The 18,591-nt window shown below is 41.0% G+C and overlaps 2 protein-coding genes across 8 annotated transcripts in view; both read right to left on the bottom strand.

The window, feature by feature from the left end:
• Window positions 1-18,591, bottom strand: part of LOC129763363 (cation-independent mannose-6-phosphate receptor) — a 251,516-nt gene that overhangs the window by 26,587 nt on the left and 206,338 nt on the right. The gene's annotated exons all lie outside the window — the stretch shown is intronic.
• LOC129763360 (uncharacterized) lies at window positions 3,653-7,289 on the bottom strand. Its single transcript, XM_055762342.1, has one exon. The coding sequence runs from the start codon at window positions 7,212-7,214 to the stop codon at window positions 3,756-3,758; it is 3,459 nt and encodes a 1,152-aa protein (XP_055618317.1). The 5' UTR covers window positions 7,215-7,289; the 3' UTR covers window positions 3,653-3,755.

The following is an 18,591-nucleotide window of genomic DNA, read 5'->3' on the forward strand; positions in this document are numbered from 1 at the left end:
TAGTTAAGACCTACATAAATATAAGCCTGAGTCAAATCAATCTTTGACTACAAAAATATATTATAGATAGGAATAGCATTATCTCCTTCGTTACCACATTGTCCGGAACATTGTTTGTAATAACTTTATAGCCCTGTAAGATCGTGACTACTCAAGCTATCATAATCTGATTTACGTGGGTATACCCTTACGATCTTCTAATTCAGCAGCCATTTAAATTCAATTATTGCATTTTCACATAACCAAACAACATACTCGATATTATGACATCCTGGACCACAATTACACAAATTGTTAGTAGTGAGACCTACACGATAAAAAACATGAATTGAGCACAAATTGATTGGGCAACATACAATATAATATAAAATTAATGCCTATTATCGGTAAATGGAGAATAATTCATTTTACGCATCAACTCACATTATGAGCTAACGCCCGAATTTAGGCAAAAAGATTGCTCGTTGCGTCGGGGAGGAAGCTAGTGGATAGTGCAATCGAAAGAAAACATACCCAATTAAATCGTCAAATTGTTAACTATTTTTACTATATTCACTATTCATGTTCCAAGCGAAAAAAAAATCCTGGATAAATTTCCTGTCTAATGATGCATAACACAACATATGTCGCAATAACCATTTTGAGTAATATGCGTTTGAAAACTCTTAATAAATCGTTACATTTTTCGTAGAGTGACCCCCTTTATAGAAATCAAAGACATAGTCCTATGTCAATATATGTTTTGTTCGTATTAATTTCCTATTCACCGTAGAAAGACTGCTTTGAAAATTGTTAAGTTCTTCGAGTCTTCATGAAAGAAGTTTTGGCTGAAGCAATTTGATGCTTTTTTATATTATCAAATCAGAGAAAATCGTAAATGAAACGTTGTAATGAAAAACCCTGGTTATTTGATTCTTGTCAGCAAGAGTCGGAGTCGGAGTCGGTACTAATAATTATGGGCAGTCGGTGTCGGGAAAATTTTCTCGCTACTTCTAATCGCCATAAGGCTACCTAAGTTCCTACTAATGCCTGGGTAAACAACAGCTCTGTTTATTGGGGTTCAATTACCAACGGTTTCTGGCCAACCAGTGGCTCAGATAATGTGAGGATATGCCTCTATTGCGGCTTTTCCAGCGGACTTAAATCTACATGAGGGGTTATTAGTAACTCATTGGGTACCTGATTTTTCCTCAGCGGTTCAATCAGAACGCGTGATTAGGTGATTGGAATGATTTAAAGTCGCGTCGCGACAATTGTGCTTTGACAATTTATTTTGAATATTTGTGTTCCCATATAATCGTCCACAATGATGCGTCGCGCCATTAGCATCGTTGTACTAAACGCTGACGTTTGTTCTAAAGTGCTTGCGTTGAATATGTCAATGTGTTGTTTTAAAAAACTTTCAATCGATGTCGTGGACACAACAAGAACAAAATGTTTCTACGTTCTCAGATTTGTTGAAAATCAAGTTTGAAACAAATTTCATCGAATTAATGGAAACAAACGAGTGCTTCTGGTCGAAGGAACATCGACTGTATAAAAAGAGCCACGCAAAAAATGGACTGGTATATTAAATCCACTGAAACAAGGAAGCAAGTTGCAGCTAAACATTTTTTTTTTAAATATTAAGACATATTTTTATATGGTTTTATTTTCTAGTGGAAGAATGGTAATGATGAAAAGAAGGTAGAAGAGCTTCTGCGAGAAATATATTCGCGGAATAAATGCGCTATCACAAGCTAAAGTTCAGGATCAGCACCGACTGCAGTTCCATCATGGTCGTACTTATAAGCAACAAAGTTTTTGAAAACACATCCGAAAAAGAAGGTAAATTATAACTACAGCTACTACAGCTAACTACAGTAAAATATGCAGTAATACTCGACGGCTTAAATAACAAAATTTTTATATTGTATGACTGCCAGCAATAATCAATCGGATCTCATGTGGATAGTTCCGGCGAAGCATCTTGTGCGCTGGATACTGTTCTGGTTGCCGGGGGTGAACGCGAAACTCCAAGGAAAAGAAATAAACGGTAGCACAAAGGCTTGATTTCCGTCCGGTTCATGGTGACAATAATATGTGCAGCAGAACCTACGAGACATGATGCCCTCGCAATCGATGGAGAAGATGCCGATATCGACTGTTAAACCACTGGAAACTGGAGTTCTTGGACTGATGCCTCACCGGTTCTTATCTGAATAAGATCGTCGACTTCAATGAATACTCAAATGTTAAAAAGTATTATCAATGGGAATGCGAGAATAAAATAAAAACGAAATTGATGTTTTTATTATTTTATTTTTAATTATCTTTTATATAACCAGTAAGCAGTAAATCAGGTAGTTGATACGAAGCCTTACTAGAATTGCTTCCTACTTGAATTATGTAGCAGGAAAGTAAGAAATGAACTTGAACGCCCTTGGAAACTTGGGAAACTTGGGAACGCCCTTCTCTCAAATTCATAAAACCTTCACAACCCTCTGCATTCATGAAGTTCTGGAGCACCGTTGCCACTTCCACATCTTTATCAGCAATTTCTGGGAGTAATTATATGGTCTTTCTTGATATTTTTTAACGTGCAACCAAGATAAGTTAAGTTTTCGATATTTCTTCTAACACGATAAAGCCGATAATTGAAGCTTCTATTATCAGTCGAAAGATTTTGCATGAGGTTGGGCTTCAGAGGAAACGCTGTGTTATCAACAAAATATTGTGGAAATTTTTTGTAAGAGTCAGACACGATATAATGCACCAACATCAATGAAGCGTAGTGAATCTGTTGAGCGAACGCGAACGTTAGATTGTGATTACAAATCAACCGAATGCGTCAAGCGAATATTTTAGTATAAAACGCAAGCAACGCACAACGCGGCATTCTGGTCCCACCTTTACCTCCATTGCGTCACGTCAAGCGGGTCCAAATCTACATTTTTGCTAGAAGCTGAACATTCTGTTTATGCTCACTACTTCTGCTATTCTGTTCGTTTTTATTTTTGTTGTAGCTAGAGAAACAACAGTCCACAGTGGCGTATCAACACAGTAATATGAGCTTACTGTGGAGGGTACCGTGGTATCCTTAGAGCTCCGTTAGCGACGAAGTAGTTGTTTGAACTCTTTTTCTCTCTATTAAACTCCTTCGCCTCACATTTTATCATTGGGGTTACTTCTATGAGCTCACAGCCACACAACTCCAACGTAGCTTATTTATCCGGGCTTGCTACCGACAATAGAATATCTCACTCGTCAATTGAGACTCTCTACAGGCTGAGTAGTTAAGAAGCAGATTCAGGCTCGAAGTTTTAACGAAGATGCGTTGAAACGTTCGCAGTGTAGTAATTTATCCAAATTCCTTTTCTTTCGGTTCCTTTTCGGTTCTGAGGTTCCGATCGTCAACCTTCTGGGTCTGTTTTGGAGCTGTCGGTTTGCAGTCACCCCAACCTTAATTTTTTTTTGTATTTGATCATTCAATATTCGAATTTTCAATCATATTCAATATTCGAATTTTGGAAACTTCTGTACTCTACTATAATCTCTGAATTAAATGATATCACCTACACTGTAGTTGCAGTTCAATAGTAAGGCAATTTACAAAATCCCGCCTCGTACTATCACAATTTCGACAAGTAAAACTCAACTTTATTGTTCCTTTATTCGCATTAATAAGCATACACTGATAACAAGGTAATAAATATAAAAAATAAATTTCGTCAACTTTGAGACTTGGCCACCCTAATCTCTGTTCCCTGAGAAGCTTAAGACCACACAGGCGGTGGTGTCAAAATTGGCGTCCCGGTTGGGCCGGTAGGCACCGTTGCAGTTGTGCAGGACTCCACTTCGCCCTCCGCCAAACCGCAAACTTGACGCGCTGTAAGGAACTGGTGACCGGCTGGGCAGCTGAACTGCTGCGGTCGGCTCGTTCCGTCCCACTGTGTAGCGCATCCGTAGAACTGGGTCGAGTTTTCTGAAGGCCACAAATAGTTCCGATGATCGGGAGTGTCACAGTGTGGTTGATCGCAGTATACCTCGACTGAGGGAGCCGTCACGTTGTGGGAAAAGTTGGGACAAACTTGGTTCGATGGTACGATTGGCTGTGTGGTGCAGCACTGCCGGTAGAAATCGAACGCGGTCCCCTGCGGGCAATCCTTCCGCTCTGGAAGGTACACGCCGAAGACTTGCAACACGCATTGATAGTAATTTGTCGCTTGGGATGAAGGCCAGTATGCGCCTACATCGATTGAGCTGATGCAACGCGGAACGTCACAACGCGCTGGAAGAAGGTTGGTTGGATCGAAATCTCCGATGCAGTCCAGAATGGGGAGATCTGGGGCTGTAGTCGGCAAAACGGGATAAACGGGGCAAACTTCTATGCTGGATCGCTCATCAGTGCAGCATTGACGGAAGAAATCGAATTGCAAGCCATCATCACACCGCATCAAGCTATGAATATACAAGGAAGATCCGACTTGATGACAAATGTAATAAGCCTCTTTATTAGCGGCTGGCCAGCGAATGTCCAAATCCAGTGCACTCACACATCGGGGCAAGTCACACACAACGGGATATGTTTCCGTAGCATTGAAGTTTTCCAGGCAATCGTCGAATCGGGGGGTGACGGTCGGTACGGTTGGAACCGGCGGAAATACAGGACAAAATGACGGATCATGCTGATCCGCTGGGACGCACTCCTGCACCATGGTTTGGAAGAGTGTCCCTTCGTCGCATTCCATCATAGTGGACTGTATCCAACCATTACCCATGGGTACGCAAACATAAAAATTTCTGGCATTCTCCCCTGGCCATTTAAAAACCTGCTCCTTTGCCGTGTTGCAACGTGGCGCTCCACAAATGATTGGCACTGGCATATCATCGGGTATTTCCAGATCCGTTGTGGTTTCCGGCGCGTTGGGTGTAGTCTCTGTAACCGGAGGACATGTGGGACAGCATTCGGGACAACTGGGAGGCAGCGTTGGGAAGATGGGACAGATGTCGGTCCATAGCGACGGCTCCACACAGTCCTGCGACACAAAATCGAACAGCAGGAAATTCGGGCAACGTATCGGATAGGGCACGAACTGGAACAGACGTTCCACCCAGACACACTCATAGAACTGATTGGCAACGGTACTGGGCCAACGTATGCTACGCTCGTTAGCGGTGTTACAACGCGGCGAGCCGCAAATCACCGGCAGCGGCAGTTCACCGTCCTCCCCATCGTCCTCTTCGACGGTCGTCGAGGTCATTTGGGTGGTGGTGATGTCCGTCGGGACATTGCCACACACATCTTCCCACAGAGCCGGATCAACGCAGCCTTGGGTCTTGAAGTCGAAGTAGGTACCGGCCGGACAGATATCGCGGAAGGGTATCCAGATGGTTTCCAGCAAGAAGATACACCGATAGTAGGATTGTGGTTCCCTGTGGGGCCAGAGTATCACGTCGTTCTGAAGATATACACAGTTGGGGACCAGGCAGTCCACTTCGTTGATCGGCGTCGATGGATCAGGGGTTGTTGGATCAGGTGTGGTCAGGTCCGGTGTTGTCGGCTCTGGAGTAGTTGGATCAGGAGTCGTTGGCCCTGGAGTTGTTATCTCTGGTGTAGTTAGATCAGGAGTGGTTGGATCAGGAGTCGTTGGCCCTGGTGTTGTTATCTCTGGTGTAGTTGGATCGGGAGTTGTTGGATCGGGAGTCGTTGGTCCTGGTGTTGTTATCTCTGGTGTAGTTGGATCGGGAGTTGTTGGATCGGGAGTTGTTGGATCGGGAGTCGTTGGTCCTGGTGTTGTTATCTCTGGTGTAGTTGGATCGGGAGTCGTTGGTCCTGGTGTTGTTATCTCCGGCGTAGTTGGATCGGGCGTTGTTGGATCAGGAGTGGTTTGTTCTGGTGTAGTAGGATCGGGAGTTGTCGGGTCAGGAGTAGTTTGGTCCGGTGTCGTTACATCCGGTGTCGTCGGCTCTGGCGTCGTCGGCTCTGGTGTCGTCGGATCAGGTGTAGTCGGTTGTGGCGTAGCTATTTTGCACGGATCCTCCCATTGAAACGGCCATACGCAAACCTGGTGTCGGAAACTAAACAGAGTGCTCGGAGCACAGGGCATTTCTTGTGGTGTCCATCCAGCAATGTTAGGTCGGCATTGGTAGAACTTTTCTGGATCTGGGTGGGGCCAGTACGTATCGATTTCCTGTTTAGTCCTACATTGCGGTACAATACAGTATTCTTCGCCAGGATCAATGGTGGTAGTCGCAGGAGATGTTGTTGTAGTTGGAGTCTCTGTTGTCGTTGTCACAGCAGTCGTAGTTGTAATTGGAGTCTCTGTGGTTGTGGTTGGAGCCGCTGTTGTCGTTGTCAGAGGTGTTGTTGTTGTGGTTACAGCCTCTGTTGTCGTTGTAACAGCAGTTGTAGTTGTAATTGGTGGTTCTGTTGTTGTGGTTGGAGTCATTGTTGTAGTTGTTGTGATAGGAGTTTCTGTGGTTGTAGTTGGAGCCGCTGTTGTGGTTGTCACTGGGGCTGTTGTTGTGGTTGCAGTCTCTGTTGTCGTTGTCGCGGGAGTCGTCGTTGTAGTTGGTGTCTCTGTTGTTGTGGTTGTGGCCTCTGTGGTTGTAGTAGGTATAGCCGTCGTTGTGGTTATTTCCGGAGTTGAGGTTGTGATTGGAGGTGGAACAGGTGTTGACGGTTCTCCAGGACCTACTATTTGACCGTCGCAAGCTTTCCAGTTTTCTGGAGCTACACAAGTCTGTCTCCAATAGTCGAACCGTGTTGGGTTAGCACATGGCATCTGCTGAAGCACCCAGCCACCGGTGGCAGTCGGTCTGCATTGGAGGAAGTAATGCGGATCCGTAACAGCCCATAACGTGTTAATATCTTGAAAGGTTACACAGCTAGGCACAGGACAATCCTCCGCAGAAGCAGCGTTACTTTGGTCCCGACACTGAACAATGTTTTCTCGAAGAACAAACCGATCTACGCACGTCTGATGTCCATAATAAAATATTTCTTCGATGGGACATTTTCTCACTTCGATATACCAAAAACCGTTTCGTAGTTCACACTGATAGAACTCATTTTCATTCACAGTTGGCCACAGCGTATTACTCTCTTCTGAAGTCACGCACCGCGGAAGACACGGATTAGCTGGAAGCTGGCCTCCCGCAAACGCGGCCCCCAACACTATCAAAAGCGTCACAGCACTCCATGTCCCCCCAGGGGGTTTGATCATCCTCATCCTGAATTTATCGACCAGCTCGCTCTATCCCGGAACGTTCCAATGCACAAAGGTACTTTTTTTAATGCTTCCGCGAAAAATACCACGAGTGAACTAGCTCGATCCTAACAAAAGTGATTCTTTTATAGAAGCTGACTTTCCATGAGGCCAGTTCTGTATGGTTATCCATCAAACTTCAGTTGTTATCAGCAATAAGTGAAGTCTAACATCGAATGGACGCAATAAATCATCTGACTAGGTTCCGCAGCTGTCAGTTAGAGGACAGATCAACCTCAATTTTGGCAACACGGAACGTTTTTGGATGCGAAGATAAGAGGGTCAAGTGCATGGGAATGATTTTTTCGGGAGGTCATCTGAACTTAGACAAGTGAACCGTGCTATCCAACTCATGGTTATCTCGCTAATCAATAGTTCTACGTAACGAATGACCGGTAAATGGTGTTATCATCACTTTCAATGTCTGCAAACACTGATCAAATGGGTGGAAACGTGACATCGATGAATCAGCCAATGCACTGTATTACACAGAACTGCAAAACATAACTGTCCAGATAAAATTGACAACACTGATTTGACCGGTAACCAACAATTTTTTTATTATCTAACATCCACTTTCACACGGCAATTTGTACGGTTATTCGAGACTACGAACGACAATTCGTGTAGTACGATAACCAGGACTCTGTTAACACGTAGATAAGAAGCTTTGGATCTATTCGCTAAGATGTAATGGCTGCCGGTAATAAAGGTAAAAAGACTCAGTTTGCCTCATTCCGCCGGCATCATTGACATCAAGATACATGTGGTTCGTAAAATTCAAATGTGGAATTTGGACCCCGTGCAAACCCGTGATGAAGGATTCATTTTTCAAACAAAAATAACTAGTTTGTAGCTGTCAATTTAAGCGCATTGTCACTAAATGATTAAAAACCACCAACAAGAAGCACGCTATTTCGGGAACCAAACAAAAATGAACCAACAGGTGACACCGATAGACGTGAGATGAATGCATGATTTTCTTGAATGATTTTGTTTCTCCGAGGTCAATCGAGGGAAGCGCAACCATAAATAATGTGCACTTACCATTTGCACCTAAACAAGATGAGAACTCAGCAGAGAAAGAAAACCAGAGTGGTGGATAGAAAAGCCGAAATGCGATCATTCCGCGCCGAAGGCTGGAGGCTGCAGATACCGACTGACTGCACACCCCCGTTTTGATGAAGTTGGTGTGTTTACGCTCGAGCGCACGTTTGTCCGTGCGTGAATGCTACCAATTTTAGAGTTATTTTTAAGTGTTTCTTCCCCTGATCTCAACGTTGGAAACACTGCAGCAGCAGCAGCAGCAGCTGTTCGGCGATTGTCTCGCGTCTATTAGGTATCTCACTGGGACGCACTTTAATGCCTAATTATGTCCGGATTGACATCGCCCCTAGCAGTTTTCGCTTGGTGACACCCCAATAATGTGCGTCATTTATTTATGAATCGCTTCTGAATAAATCTTAACCTAATTATAGCTGAAATGGGAGAGGGGGAACTTCGTCCCCAGACTGCATGTAAAGTTCTACTGAGGATATAGAATAATGTTCTTGAACTCTTACTTGACCCGGTGTACTTGTAACTCGTAAAATAATAGAAAATTCATACTGAAGTTGGACATTACGACTAAGGTTTCGAAATTGTATGTATATTCCACAAATATGATTTTTATTTTATGAAATCAGTTATATCCCGAGAATGATTAGTTTTAGGATAGGACGTGTATTCTAATAATAACGTAGAAAAAAAAATGCAAGGATCGGATTCGAGATGTGAAAGTCGAACATAAATAACGGTGTAATTATTTTTTTCAGATCCGTATAATAATAGGAGTACCGGTAAGTTTCTTCGTTTTTCTTTCCAAACATTTATGCTTTACTCTGCAAAAAAGGTTACAAATTTAATATTCAAAGTATTGCCTATCGCTAGTCACAACTTTTTTTCCATCTTTCTGCTAATTCACGGATCCCTTTGCGGAAACAATCGGCCGGTTTGTCGGCTAACCACGAATCGATCCAATTTTTGATTTCATCGAAATTGGAGAAGTGCTGGTCAACCAGGTCATGTTGCATCGATTGAAAAAGGTAGTAATCGGACTGAACAATGTCTGAAGAATACGGTGGGTGGGATAGGACTTCACATTTCAACGTTTCCAAGTATGTTTTGACCGGTTTCGCGACATGCGGCCGAGCATTGTCGTGTTACAAAATAATTTTATCGTGTCTTCGCTCGTATTGTGGCCGTTTTTCCTTCAGTTTACGGCTCAAACGCATCAATTGTCGTCGGTAGAGGTCCCCCGTAATGGTTTCATTCGGTTTTAGCAGCTCATAGTAAACCACACCTAGCTGGTCCCACCAAATAGACAGCATAACCTTCTGGCCGTGAATATTCCGCGGGGCCGTCGATGTTGATGTATGGCCGGGGTATCCATATGTTGCCCGACGTTTAGGATTGTCGTAATGGACCCACTTTTCATCGCCAGTAACGATTCGATGCAAATGATAAAAATATATCGGATATGGTTTGCTGAGCTACTCCAAGTGTATCTGCAAGTTCTTGTTGCGTTTGTGACGGGTCTCGATCGAGTAAAGCCTCCAATTCTTCATCTTCAAACTTTGTTGGCGGTCCGTTCTTCGTCTTCCAAATCAAAATTACCACTTTTAAACCGTGCAAACCACGTCTGACCAAAATGCGATGACTTTCCGCAGCTTTTTTCTTCATATTGAAGTAATATAGTAACACTCCCCGTAAAAACACTCTCGTTGATACGAACATCGACATATTCGAAGTGTCAAAAATTATGCTGTTTACGCTTCAACTTTTTGACATATACTGAAAAAGACGCGCAATTACAGTAGCTTCCCAACGAATGTCTGGAAATTTGATTCACTGGAATAACAATCAAGTTACGCCATCTGTTGTAAAACCGAAGAAACTTACCGGTACACCTATGAAATCAATAGTCAGAGTTTGAGGAATAATTTTGGCAGAGAAAATGATATTCTGAAATACCTTAAATAATCAAATCTTTATAATTTATTCTAGTATATTGTTATAATTAGGTACAATAAATTGATGTTTGTATAAATGTATGAAATGTATTGCATTATCCATCTTGGTTTCGATGCAAATAGCCGTAAATGTGCTCCGAATCATGAATAAAAATATAAAATAAAATAAAAGTAATAGCCCTGAATCAAAACACCATATCCACATAGAGAACAATGAACAGCAATAATGCAATAAATGTTAAATAGCGGGATTTTAAAATGTTATATTTACTACTTTTAAGAAGCATTACATGCGTCGTTTTCCTTCTGTTTCTTAAAAAAGAAACAAGTAATCCATCAATTGGATTTGATAGAAATCCAAGCAATTAATCATATACATTCCATAACCCAAAACCCTTTATAGATGTTAAGGTTTCAAGATGTATGTCCAAATATTAGATTTATGGAATACTATTCAGATAATAAGTAACGGAAATCAAACCAGGATATTTTCCAACACCTGTTTTATTTTGTTTCGAAACACTGCTGATACAAATAAATGAGTTAAAAATAGTTACATTTTAATCACCACCTGTGGTTCATCTACCAATACGCTTTGAAAGGCCTATGCTAGCATTAGAGAAATTGATCCTTTTGTCTAAATGTTTGAGATCATTAAATGATGACACTGAACGCGTATATCACGCCGCTTTCATGATTGCTAATTTTCATTAGTGTTCATATGAATTTACAATGGTTATATTAGACTTACAAGCTACACTTTGCTGGTATACTGCAAAGGGCATGCGAGGTGCCAATATAGTGCCATAATAGGGCTTAAAGGTAATGCTTAAGGTTACTTGGGTGCCATGAAGAAAAAAAACAAATTCTTTTTGATTTGGTAGGAACTGCAGAACATTTATGAGTATGGGAATAAGATAAATGGAGTCGCTTTGACTCAGTCCAAAACTGGTCTCTGTTTCCGTAATACGGGATTGGAATCTCAATATATTATTTAAATATAAATGTGAATCTATAGATGAAATTATAAATTGAATATAATTGACCATATATCTAAATACTAGCTGACCCGGCAAACTTCGTCCCGCCCAAAAAATTTTTTGTCATCAATACCTTCAAACATTCACGTTTTCTTACTAAGCGCAAGTTCATTAGTCCAATCGCAGAACTGTTCATTGATTGATCTTCTAATCGACCCCGTTGAATTTACCTTTTATTAAAAAAATCCGTAGTACTCCTACCAAAACTCATATTTATAATATTAGATTATTTTCAGGCACAATCTTCGTTCAAGATTTTTCAACCACTTGTAAATAACATGTTTCTCCGTTACATTGAATGAATGTTCGATACAAAAAATATGATAGAATGAAGACGGATCCCTCCCCTCTTCGCCGCCGGAAGGAGTGTCTATTCACCATAGAAACGTTTTGTGCCCCCTAAAATCTTCACATGCTGACTTTGGCCATTTGCTTGATTAGTTTTCGAGTTATGCAGAAATTTGTTTTTCATTTGTATGGCAGCTCCCCTAAGAGAGGAAGGAGCAGTATCTAGCTAGCGGAAAAACATTTATTGCACCCTAAAACATTCACATACCAAATTTCGTTCCGTTTGCTTGATTAATTCTCAATTTTCTCTTCCTCACAACCCTTCCACATGACGGCGCCAGTGGTTGTATGGTTAGCGTAACAGCCTCACAATCCGATCGGCCTGGGTTCAATCCCAGCTGGCGTCGTTGGGATTTTCTGAGGCGAAAAATCTCTGGTTACGTCTTCCTTCGGAGCGGAAGTAAAAGAAGTTGGCCCGGCTCATGAGTTGTTGAGTCTGATAGGTAGGAACAGGTGGAGTCGCCTCCCTGATGTCGGTGATTGGCACTAAAGTGGCGGAAATAGGCCGACGAAAAATAAGCGAAGATAAAAAAAAAAAAAAAAACCCTTCCATGTGCAAGCGATGAGATCGAGAATTGATGTTGGAAAACTGGAACTGGAACATGCATCTGAAATCAACAACCTGAAACTGAGGTCTGGGATTCGAGCCACGCCACGAAGAATCTGTGCGAGCGACAAATAGTCGATGGTAACAAAAATCGATGAACCAAAATCAATCGGTTCGTATGTGCGGTTGAAGGAAATATACAAAATGAACACCCACTAATCCAATCAAATGTGCAAAAAAACAAAAAAAATGCAGTCAGGTGTGAAAAAAACACAAGTTTCCGCGGCAAACCGAACGAAATCAAGTCAAGTAAAAAATAAAAACATAAATGCAATACCAATATATAAAATAAAACTAAACACCATGGATGTCCTATTAAGACCTTTTTTAATATTTCTAATCACTCATCACGACGGTTCTAAAATTATGTAAATAATTCCTTTAAAAAGTTCATTTCACTTGGGAACTCACCTCATAAAATAAATTTGTTTAGAATGGTAATATGTTTTGAAAACCATCATCAGTGACAAATCATCTTCAACGTAATACCGTATGAACTATATCTCTCGCTAGCTTTTTCACTAACACTCCACAACGAAGCCTCAGTCTCAGCGATTCAATTCAACGATTAGTTTTAGCTGCTGCACTTGCATTACATCATCCGTGCACCTCCGGAATTAGAAATAACAACAAACTCAACGATTTACTTGTGTCACGCTTGCGACACAAGCTCTGCATTCAATCATGCCGAAAGATAGGAAAAAAACATCAGGAGCATCAACAAACGGATGCTATTAGTCCAAAATAACTCACAGCGGCACTCATAGGCCTGATCGTTTTATCGGTTAACAGCTTCTGGCTTTCTTCAAATATTTGTAAACAGTGAGAAAACCTATCTTCGAACCCTTTTTCTGTCCCTCTCGAAACAAGTCAAGAAGAAGGGAACGCCAAAAGTGGATGCGATTTATGGGATTATTATCGTTCGCTGAAGACTATTCGATAGAACAAGAGGGCAGAGAGAGAGGGAAGGGATTCTGTAACCGTCTGCGTCTCGGGACGCTTTATTTCCCAAGAGGAAAATAATATGTCGAATTTATTCGATTGCCCTAAAAATATTCGTTTGATAATTGAGCAATAATGGTTTTGTGAGATAAATCACGACTCTGAAGCAGAGGAAGCCCAATCGAAAAACATTAGCCTCGAGGCTGGAAGGCTTCGAAGCGTGGCGAATTCTTCCGGAGGGAAAACCGCCGTAATCTCGAAAATCCTCCCTTAAGCTTTGCAGAAAACTTTTCGTATTGATACCCTTACCCCGAGGAAGCTGTTACCTCTTCCCACATGATACATTTCTCTAGCGCCAATTGTCTGGAAATTGTTTAAACACTAATTTAATCCTGGCGAAAAGTCGTTCAGTCCCTACTCGCTCCGAGCGGTTGTTCTGCAGGAAAACTGGGACGAAAACTTTGCGTTGCCTTCAGCTGGTTTTCCAGCTTTATTTTTTGTGCCCTCCCGGTTTCTGTCTGTTTGTTCATTATTTATTTAATGGCAAGAATTTCCACTTGGGAAGCGGGAAAACTTTCGCTTCGTTCCACTGCTGCCGTGCAAAAACCGCACTGAACTGAAAACTCCCGACGATGATATTGTTGAAATTAGCTTCGAGTGAAAGTTTCATATATTTGAAGTTTCTGGGAATTGTGGTTAGTGTGCGAAATCAAGGAGCAATTGTCTCGTTTTAATAATGGTATTTTTTTCTCAGAGTGGGAACCGGGGTTTGCTGATATTACAGCTCAAACGAGCCAGGACTATTAAGTTATTCCTCGAAGTAATCGCTTTGTTCCCGCACCCAAGGGAACAATCTGCTCCCCGGCATCCCCGAGGTACATTTTGATAATCAATTGTCTTTTGAAAATAGTACTGACCCTTCTCTTCGAACGCCTGCTTCTGTCTGTCGGTACACAATAAAGACAACTCGTGAAAAATAGATTGCTCCCCCGGGGGCGTTGACTTTTGTTGGCGAGGAAAACCTTTTCACAATTTTCACACACCGTTCGAAGCACCGAACCCCTTTTGTGCGGCGGTGCGGGGTGAAACCAGAAGCCATCGGTCAACCAGACGTACACTTCATTTCCATGGGTTTTCTGACCAAACCACATGATTGATGACGTCCTAGCATCGATAGCATTTACACATCATGACCCGAATCTTCCTCCCTGTAGACCGCAATTTGGGGATCATCATCGAGCCCGTTTCGAAAACCGAACAAGACAGCTCAACGTGGGCAATAGCAGTAGAGATGAGATGAGTCTTCTGTTGTTCGTACGTCGAAAAACTGTTCTAATTGCTTGACCTTCTTCCGCCCACTTCGGGTGAATGCGTTGAATTTTCAACGAGCTCACCACCCTCCTGGGGTATCCCTTTTAACCGAGACTACTTCCATTGTTCTTTGATACGTTTTGAAAGTCAGTAAGTTGGATCCGGTTGGACATGAATGGGGTAGGAAAAGGTCGTAAAACCTGAACAATTTACTATCAGTCGATTTGTAGTTATACCGTCCTGGTTTCGAGTAGTTTTTGGTAACACTGGATATTGAACTTGAAGGGTCGAGGGGTCCAGCAGACCGTTATCGAGCATAGAAAATATATATCATATTGAAGAGCTAAAAGAAAAAAAATCGCGACGTGACAACGTGCTTCATTCCACCGTTCACCAAGCAGGAATTGATTTATCAGTTCTTTTCGGGGCTATTTTTCCAAAGAGTGGTTCAATTTCGTTCGGTGGAAGTACTGCATCGACATTCATGTTGCTGGCGGAGAGTGGCTCTGAAGTGATCTGTGGTTCCGTGCTGTTAAACTGGTCTGGTTTGCAGTTAAATACTTGAATTGTACCTCGTCGCTGCATTAGTTGCTCGTTCCTGACAGTACGAATTATTAACGTTAAAATTATCTCATGAAATGGTTTTGTACGTCAAAACTTGACGATATCATATCACTCAAGATCGCTGTTAAACGCAGAGATTCTAGTCCATGCGCCACTAACCCTAGAGACAATTTCATGATTGTGCTGTGCGTCAAGAAAAATCCTTCAAAATCATTGTTTATTGTTTATCGATGAGGCAAAGCTCAATTTATTTTGAAGTGATGAAATTTGTTGTGTGTGTGTAATCGTGTAAGGTTTACAACGTCGTTGCTGCCAAGAGACTACCATCCACGGTAGAAGCAATGTAATGGTCTGGGGATGTTGTTTACAAATGAATTAAGGGAGGACCCCGGTCTGGAAGGTCGAAAAAATAGATTTTTTTCATTTTTGCATTTTCGGGAATCTTATGCCCTCACAAATTTTGTCCTAAGAGGATTATTCGATATTTGATTTCGTTGGATAGTTACAGCCAAAAGTATTGCTGTACGATTTTTTAAACGCGTTTTCCTCGAAACCATGTTTTTTTCAGCTGATGGTATCGATATCTCAGGATCTACTCGACCGATTTGGCTGAATTTTTTATCAGTGTGTAAAAATGAATTATCTAAAGCATTACATAGTAGTTTTTTATGCCTCATTTTTACGATTTTCTATGAGCTTCTAAACAGCGATTTTTCATCAAAAATAACTCATTTTTAACAAAAATGGCCGCCATTTTGGCAATTTTTAGATTTTTCAGAAATCTTCATGTAACGCTTTGAAATTAATTCTACGACACCCCGTTGCTTCAGTACCGATAACAACAAGTATGGTACCGATTTTCAGATAGCATCTACGCATCCAGCTGTCCACAGCGTAATGATCATTATTCGTGCACTCAAAAATGGACAATACATCTTCAAATATACCTTAAACAATAATCAAAATACCCGAACACTTCATTTTATTCCTATCATCCAAAATAGAATCACGAAAATTCATTATTTTTCGACCTTCCAGACAGGGGTTCCACCTTAAAAGGATTATAGAAAAAAAGAAATATTGAACGCCAACCATAATGTTGTGTACAATGTGCATTGTTGGATTTACTTTGTCTGGAGCGAAAAGGAGTTTCGACCTTGTTTAAGAAATTCATATTTAGATAAACCTGATTGACACTGTTGATAAGTATGAGCATTCATATTTGATTGACTTGGAAGTATGAGGTATTGCACCCAAATTCACCGTAAGCCTAACTCAAAGCTCTAATATGGCTAATTCAGCATATTTAATGTCAAACAGCTATGAACATTTTGCATACTTATAAACCATCAGTAATATCTCATTGTTAATGCGCATAAACATTAATGAAAATAAACATTAATCAAAGCGTTGCATGCGCTACATAATAGCAAATAATGCTTACAAGAATTAGGTCAAAAACACTATTATCTCAATGCTAGCAAAAGGTTTTTTACTGGATATTGGAAGTCAGATTGCAAGCGGTGATTGAAATGCAACTATTTTAAACTTATTCAACACTCATTATATCAACAGCGGTCCTGACAGCAATTGCAATTTCTTTATTGTGATTTGTATCTATTACAATAAACATTTTTTTCTTAGATAAACAATCGATCTGGAGTCGATCTGGCGTAGTGGTTAACATCCGTACCTCTTACGCTAAAGATGACGAATTAAATTCTCACTCCCAACATCCTTCCAACGGAATAAATTCGTTGTCCTAAGTGACAGCATAAAAAATGAATTATTGCAAAATAATATGCATTATCTGTACGAGCTTAATCTCACGATTTGATTAGCCCAATTTGTGTTCCTCAAATTGTACCGAACTAACGGAACAATTAATCCAATACCACTGCGAAAACAATGGTAGCTATCCATCGTGAATATACTCTATCCTAGGGAAATAAGAAAAATAGAAAAACGAAGACACCATATAAATTCAACCACAGTCTCGCACAAGCTAACGAACAGACAACAATATTTTCTAATGCTGATATCACATACAACGGTTTTGCATGATACATTGGAGGTCTAAATAAAAAGGGAAATATTGTGTTGCAAGTCACACCCCTTTGTGGCCCACCCGTCAGACAGTATACATATAGCAACTATATACAGATAGCACCATCAACCGAAAGGAAAGGAAACCCGATAAAAACAAATTCCCAAAAGCAGCAAACGAGTTTCAATTTTCTGCTTTTTTTCCGTGTTTCTGCTATCAGTTCTTATCAGAACAATTTTTCCAAAAAACAAAAATTCGCTGTGGAAGAGCAAGTTTAAGCGGCACAGTGTCAGTGGCCCGATTCCACCGGAGAACCGTTCTTGTGCTATCGATCCAACACACACACACGCACAGTGATGCTATTTTGTTCGGTTGAGGCACCTCATCGATGTTCATACCGTCTGGTGGAGAGTGTTTTTCTATGTTTGCATCACACGCACTTGTTGATGGTGTTTTCATGCGCTACCAAATAAAGATTGAAGTGGTCAAGAAATGTGGAATGATGGTGCTGGTGGAAGGAAATATACACGCTTCATTCACAGTTCGTGCAATCATTTGTAATTTTATATATCAACTAGCTGACCCGGCAAACTTCGTCTCGCCTAAAATTTATTTTTCGTTATTACAACCACGTTTTCTTACTAAGCGCTGTTCATGGGTCCAATCGCAGAATTATTCATTGATTTATCTTCTAATCTACCCTTTAAAATCACCTTTCACTATAAAATTCCTAGTACTTCTACCAAAACTCGACATCATAATATCAGATTATTTTCAGACACAATTCTCGCTAAGATTTTTCAACCACTCGCAAAGAACATGTTTCTCCGTGTCTCGAGTAATGCAGAAATTTGTGTTTCATTGGTATCCACACAGAACCATCCCCTCCCCCTTCCCCTTAAGAAAGGGGAGAGGAGTATCTAACCACCATAGATTCATTTATTGCACCCTAAAACCTCCACATGCCAAATTTCATTTCATTTGTTCGATTAATTCTTGAGTAATGCAGAAATGTGTGTTTCATTGGTATGGCAGCCCCCTCTTAGAGGTGGTGTGGAGTGTCTAACCACCATAGAATAATTTACTGCACCCTTAAACCTTTATATGCCTAATTTGGATCCATTTGTATGGCAGCCTTGTGTATTGTTCTCGCGAAAACAAGAAAGAACCGTGAACCAACCATATCCAGCTGCTTCTATAAAACCAAGGCCCTTTTCAGGACCACCACAAATTTCACTAGTGAGTGTGAAGTAACATCCGAAATAATAAAGAAGATAATAGATTTTCAAGATATTTTTTTTAACGGGGAAGAGCTTGTGTGAATTTAGGAGTGTTTTGGGCCTATTCGTATGCTTTTCCATTGATCATTAAATTTTCGTGAATTCGTGCGTTGTTTCCGGGTAAAAAGTGGCATCAAAGTGCAGCGTATTTCAAGTTGGATGTGAAGAAGGTATTTTCCAGAAGTGAGAGC

Source organism: Toxorhynchites rutilus, chromosome 1 (genome assembly GCF_029784135.1).
Source record: "Toxorhynchites rutilus septentrionalis strain SRP chromosome 1, ASM2978413v1, whole genome shotgun sequence".
NCBI classification, from domain to species: domain Eukaryota; kingdom Metazoa; phylum Arthropoda; class Insecta; order Diptera; family Culicidae; genus Toxorhynchites; species Toxorhynchites rutilus.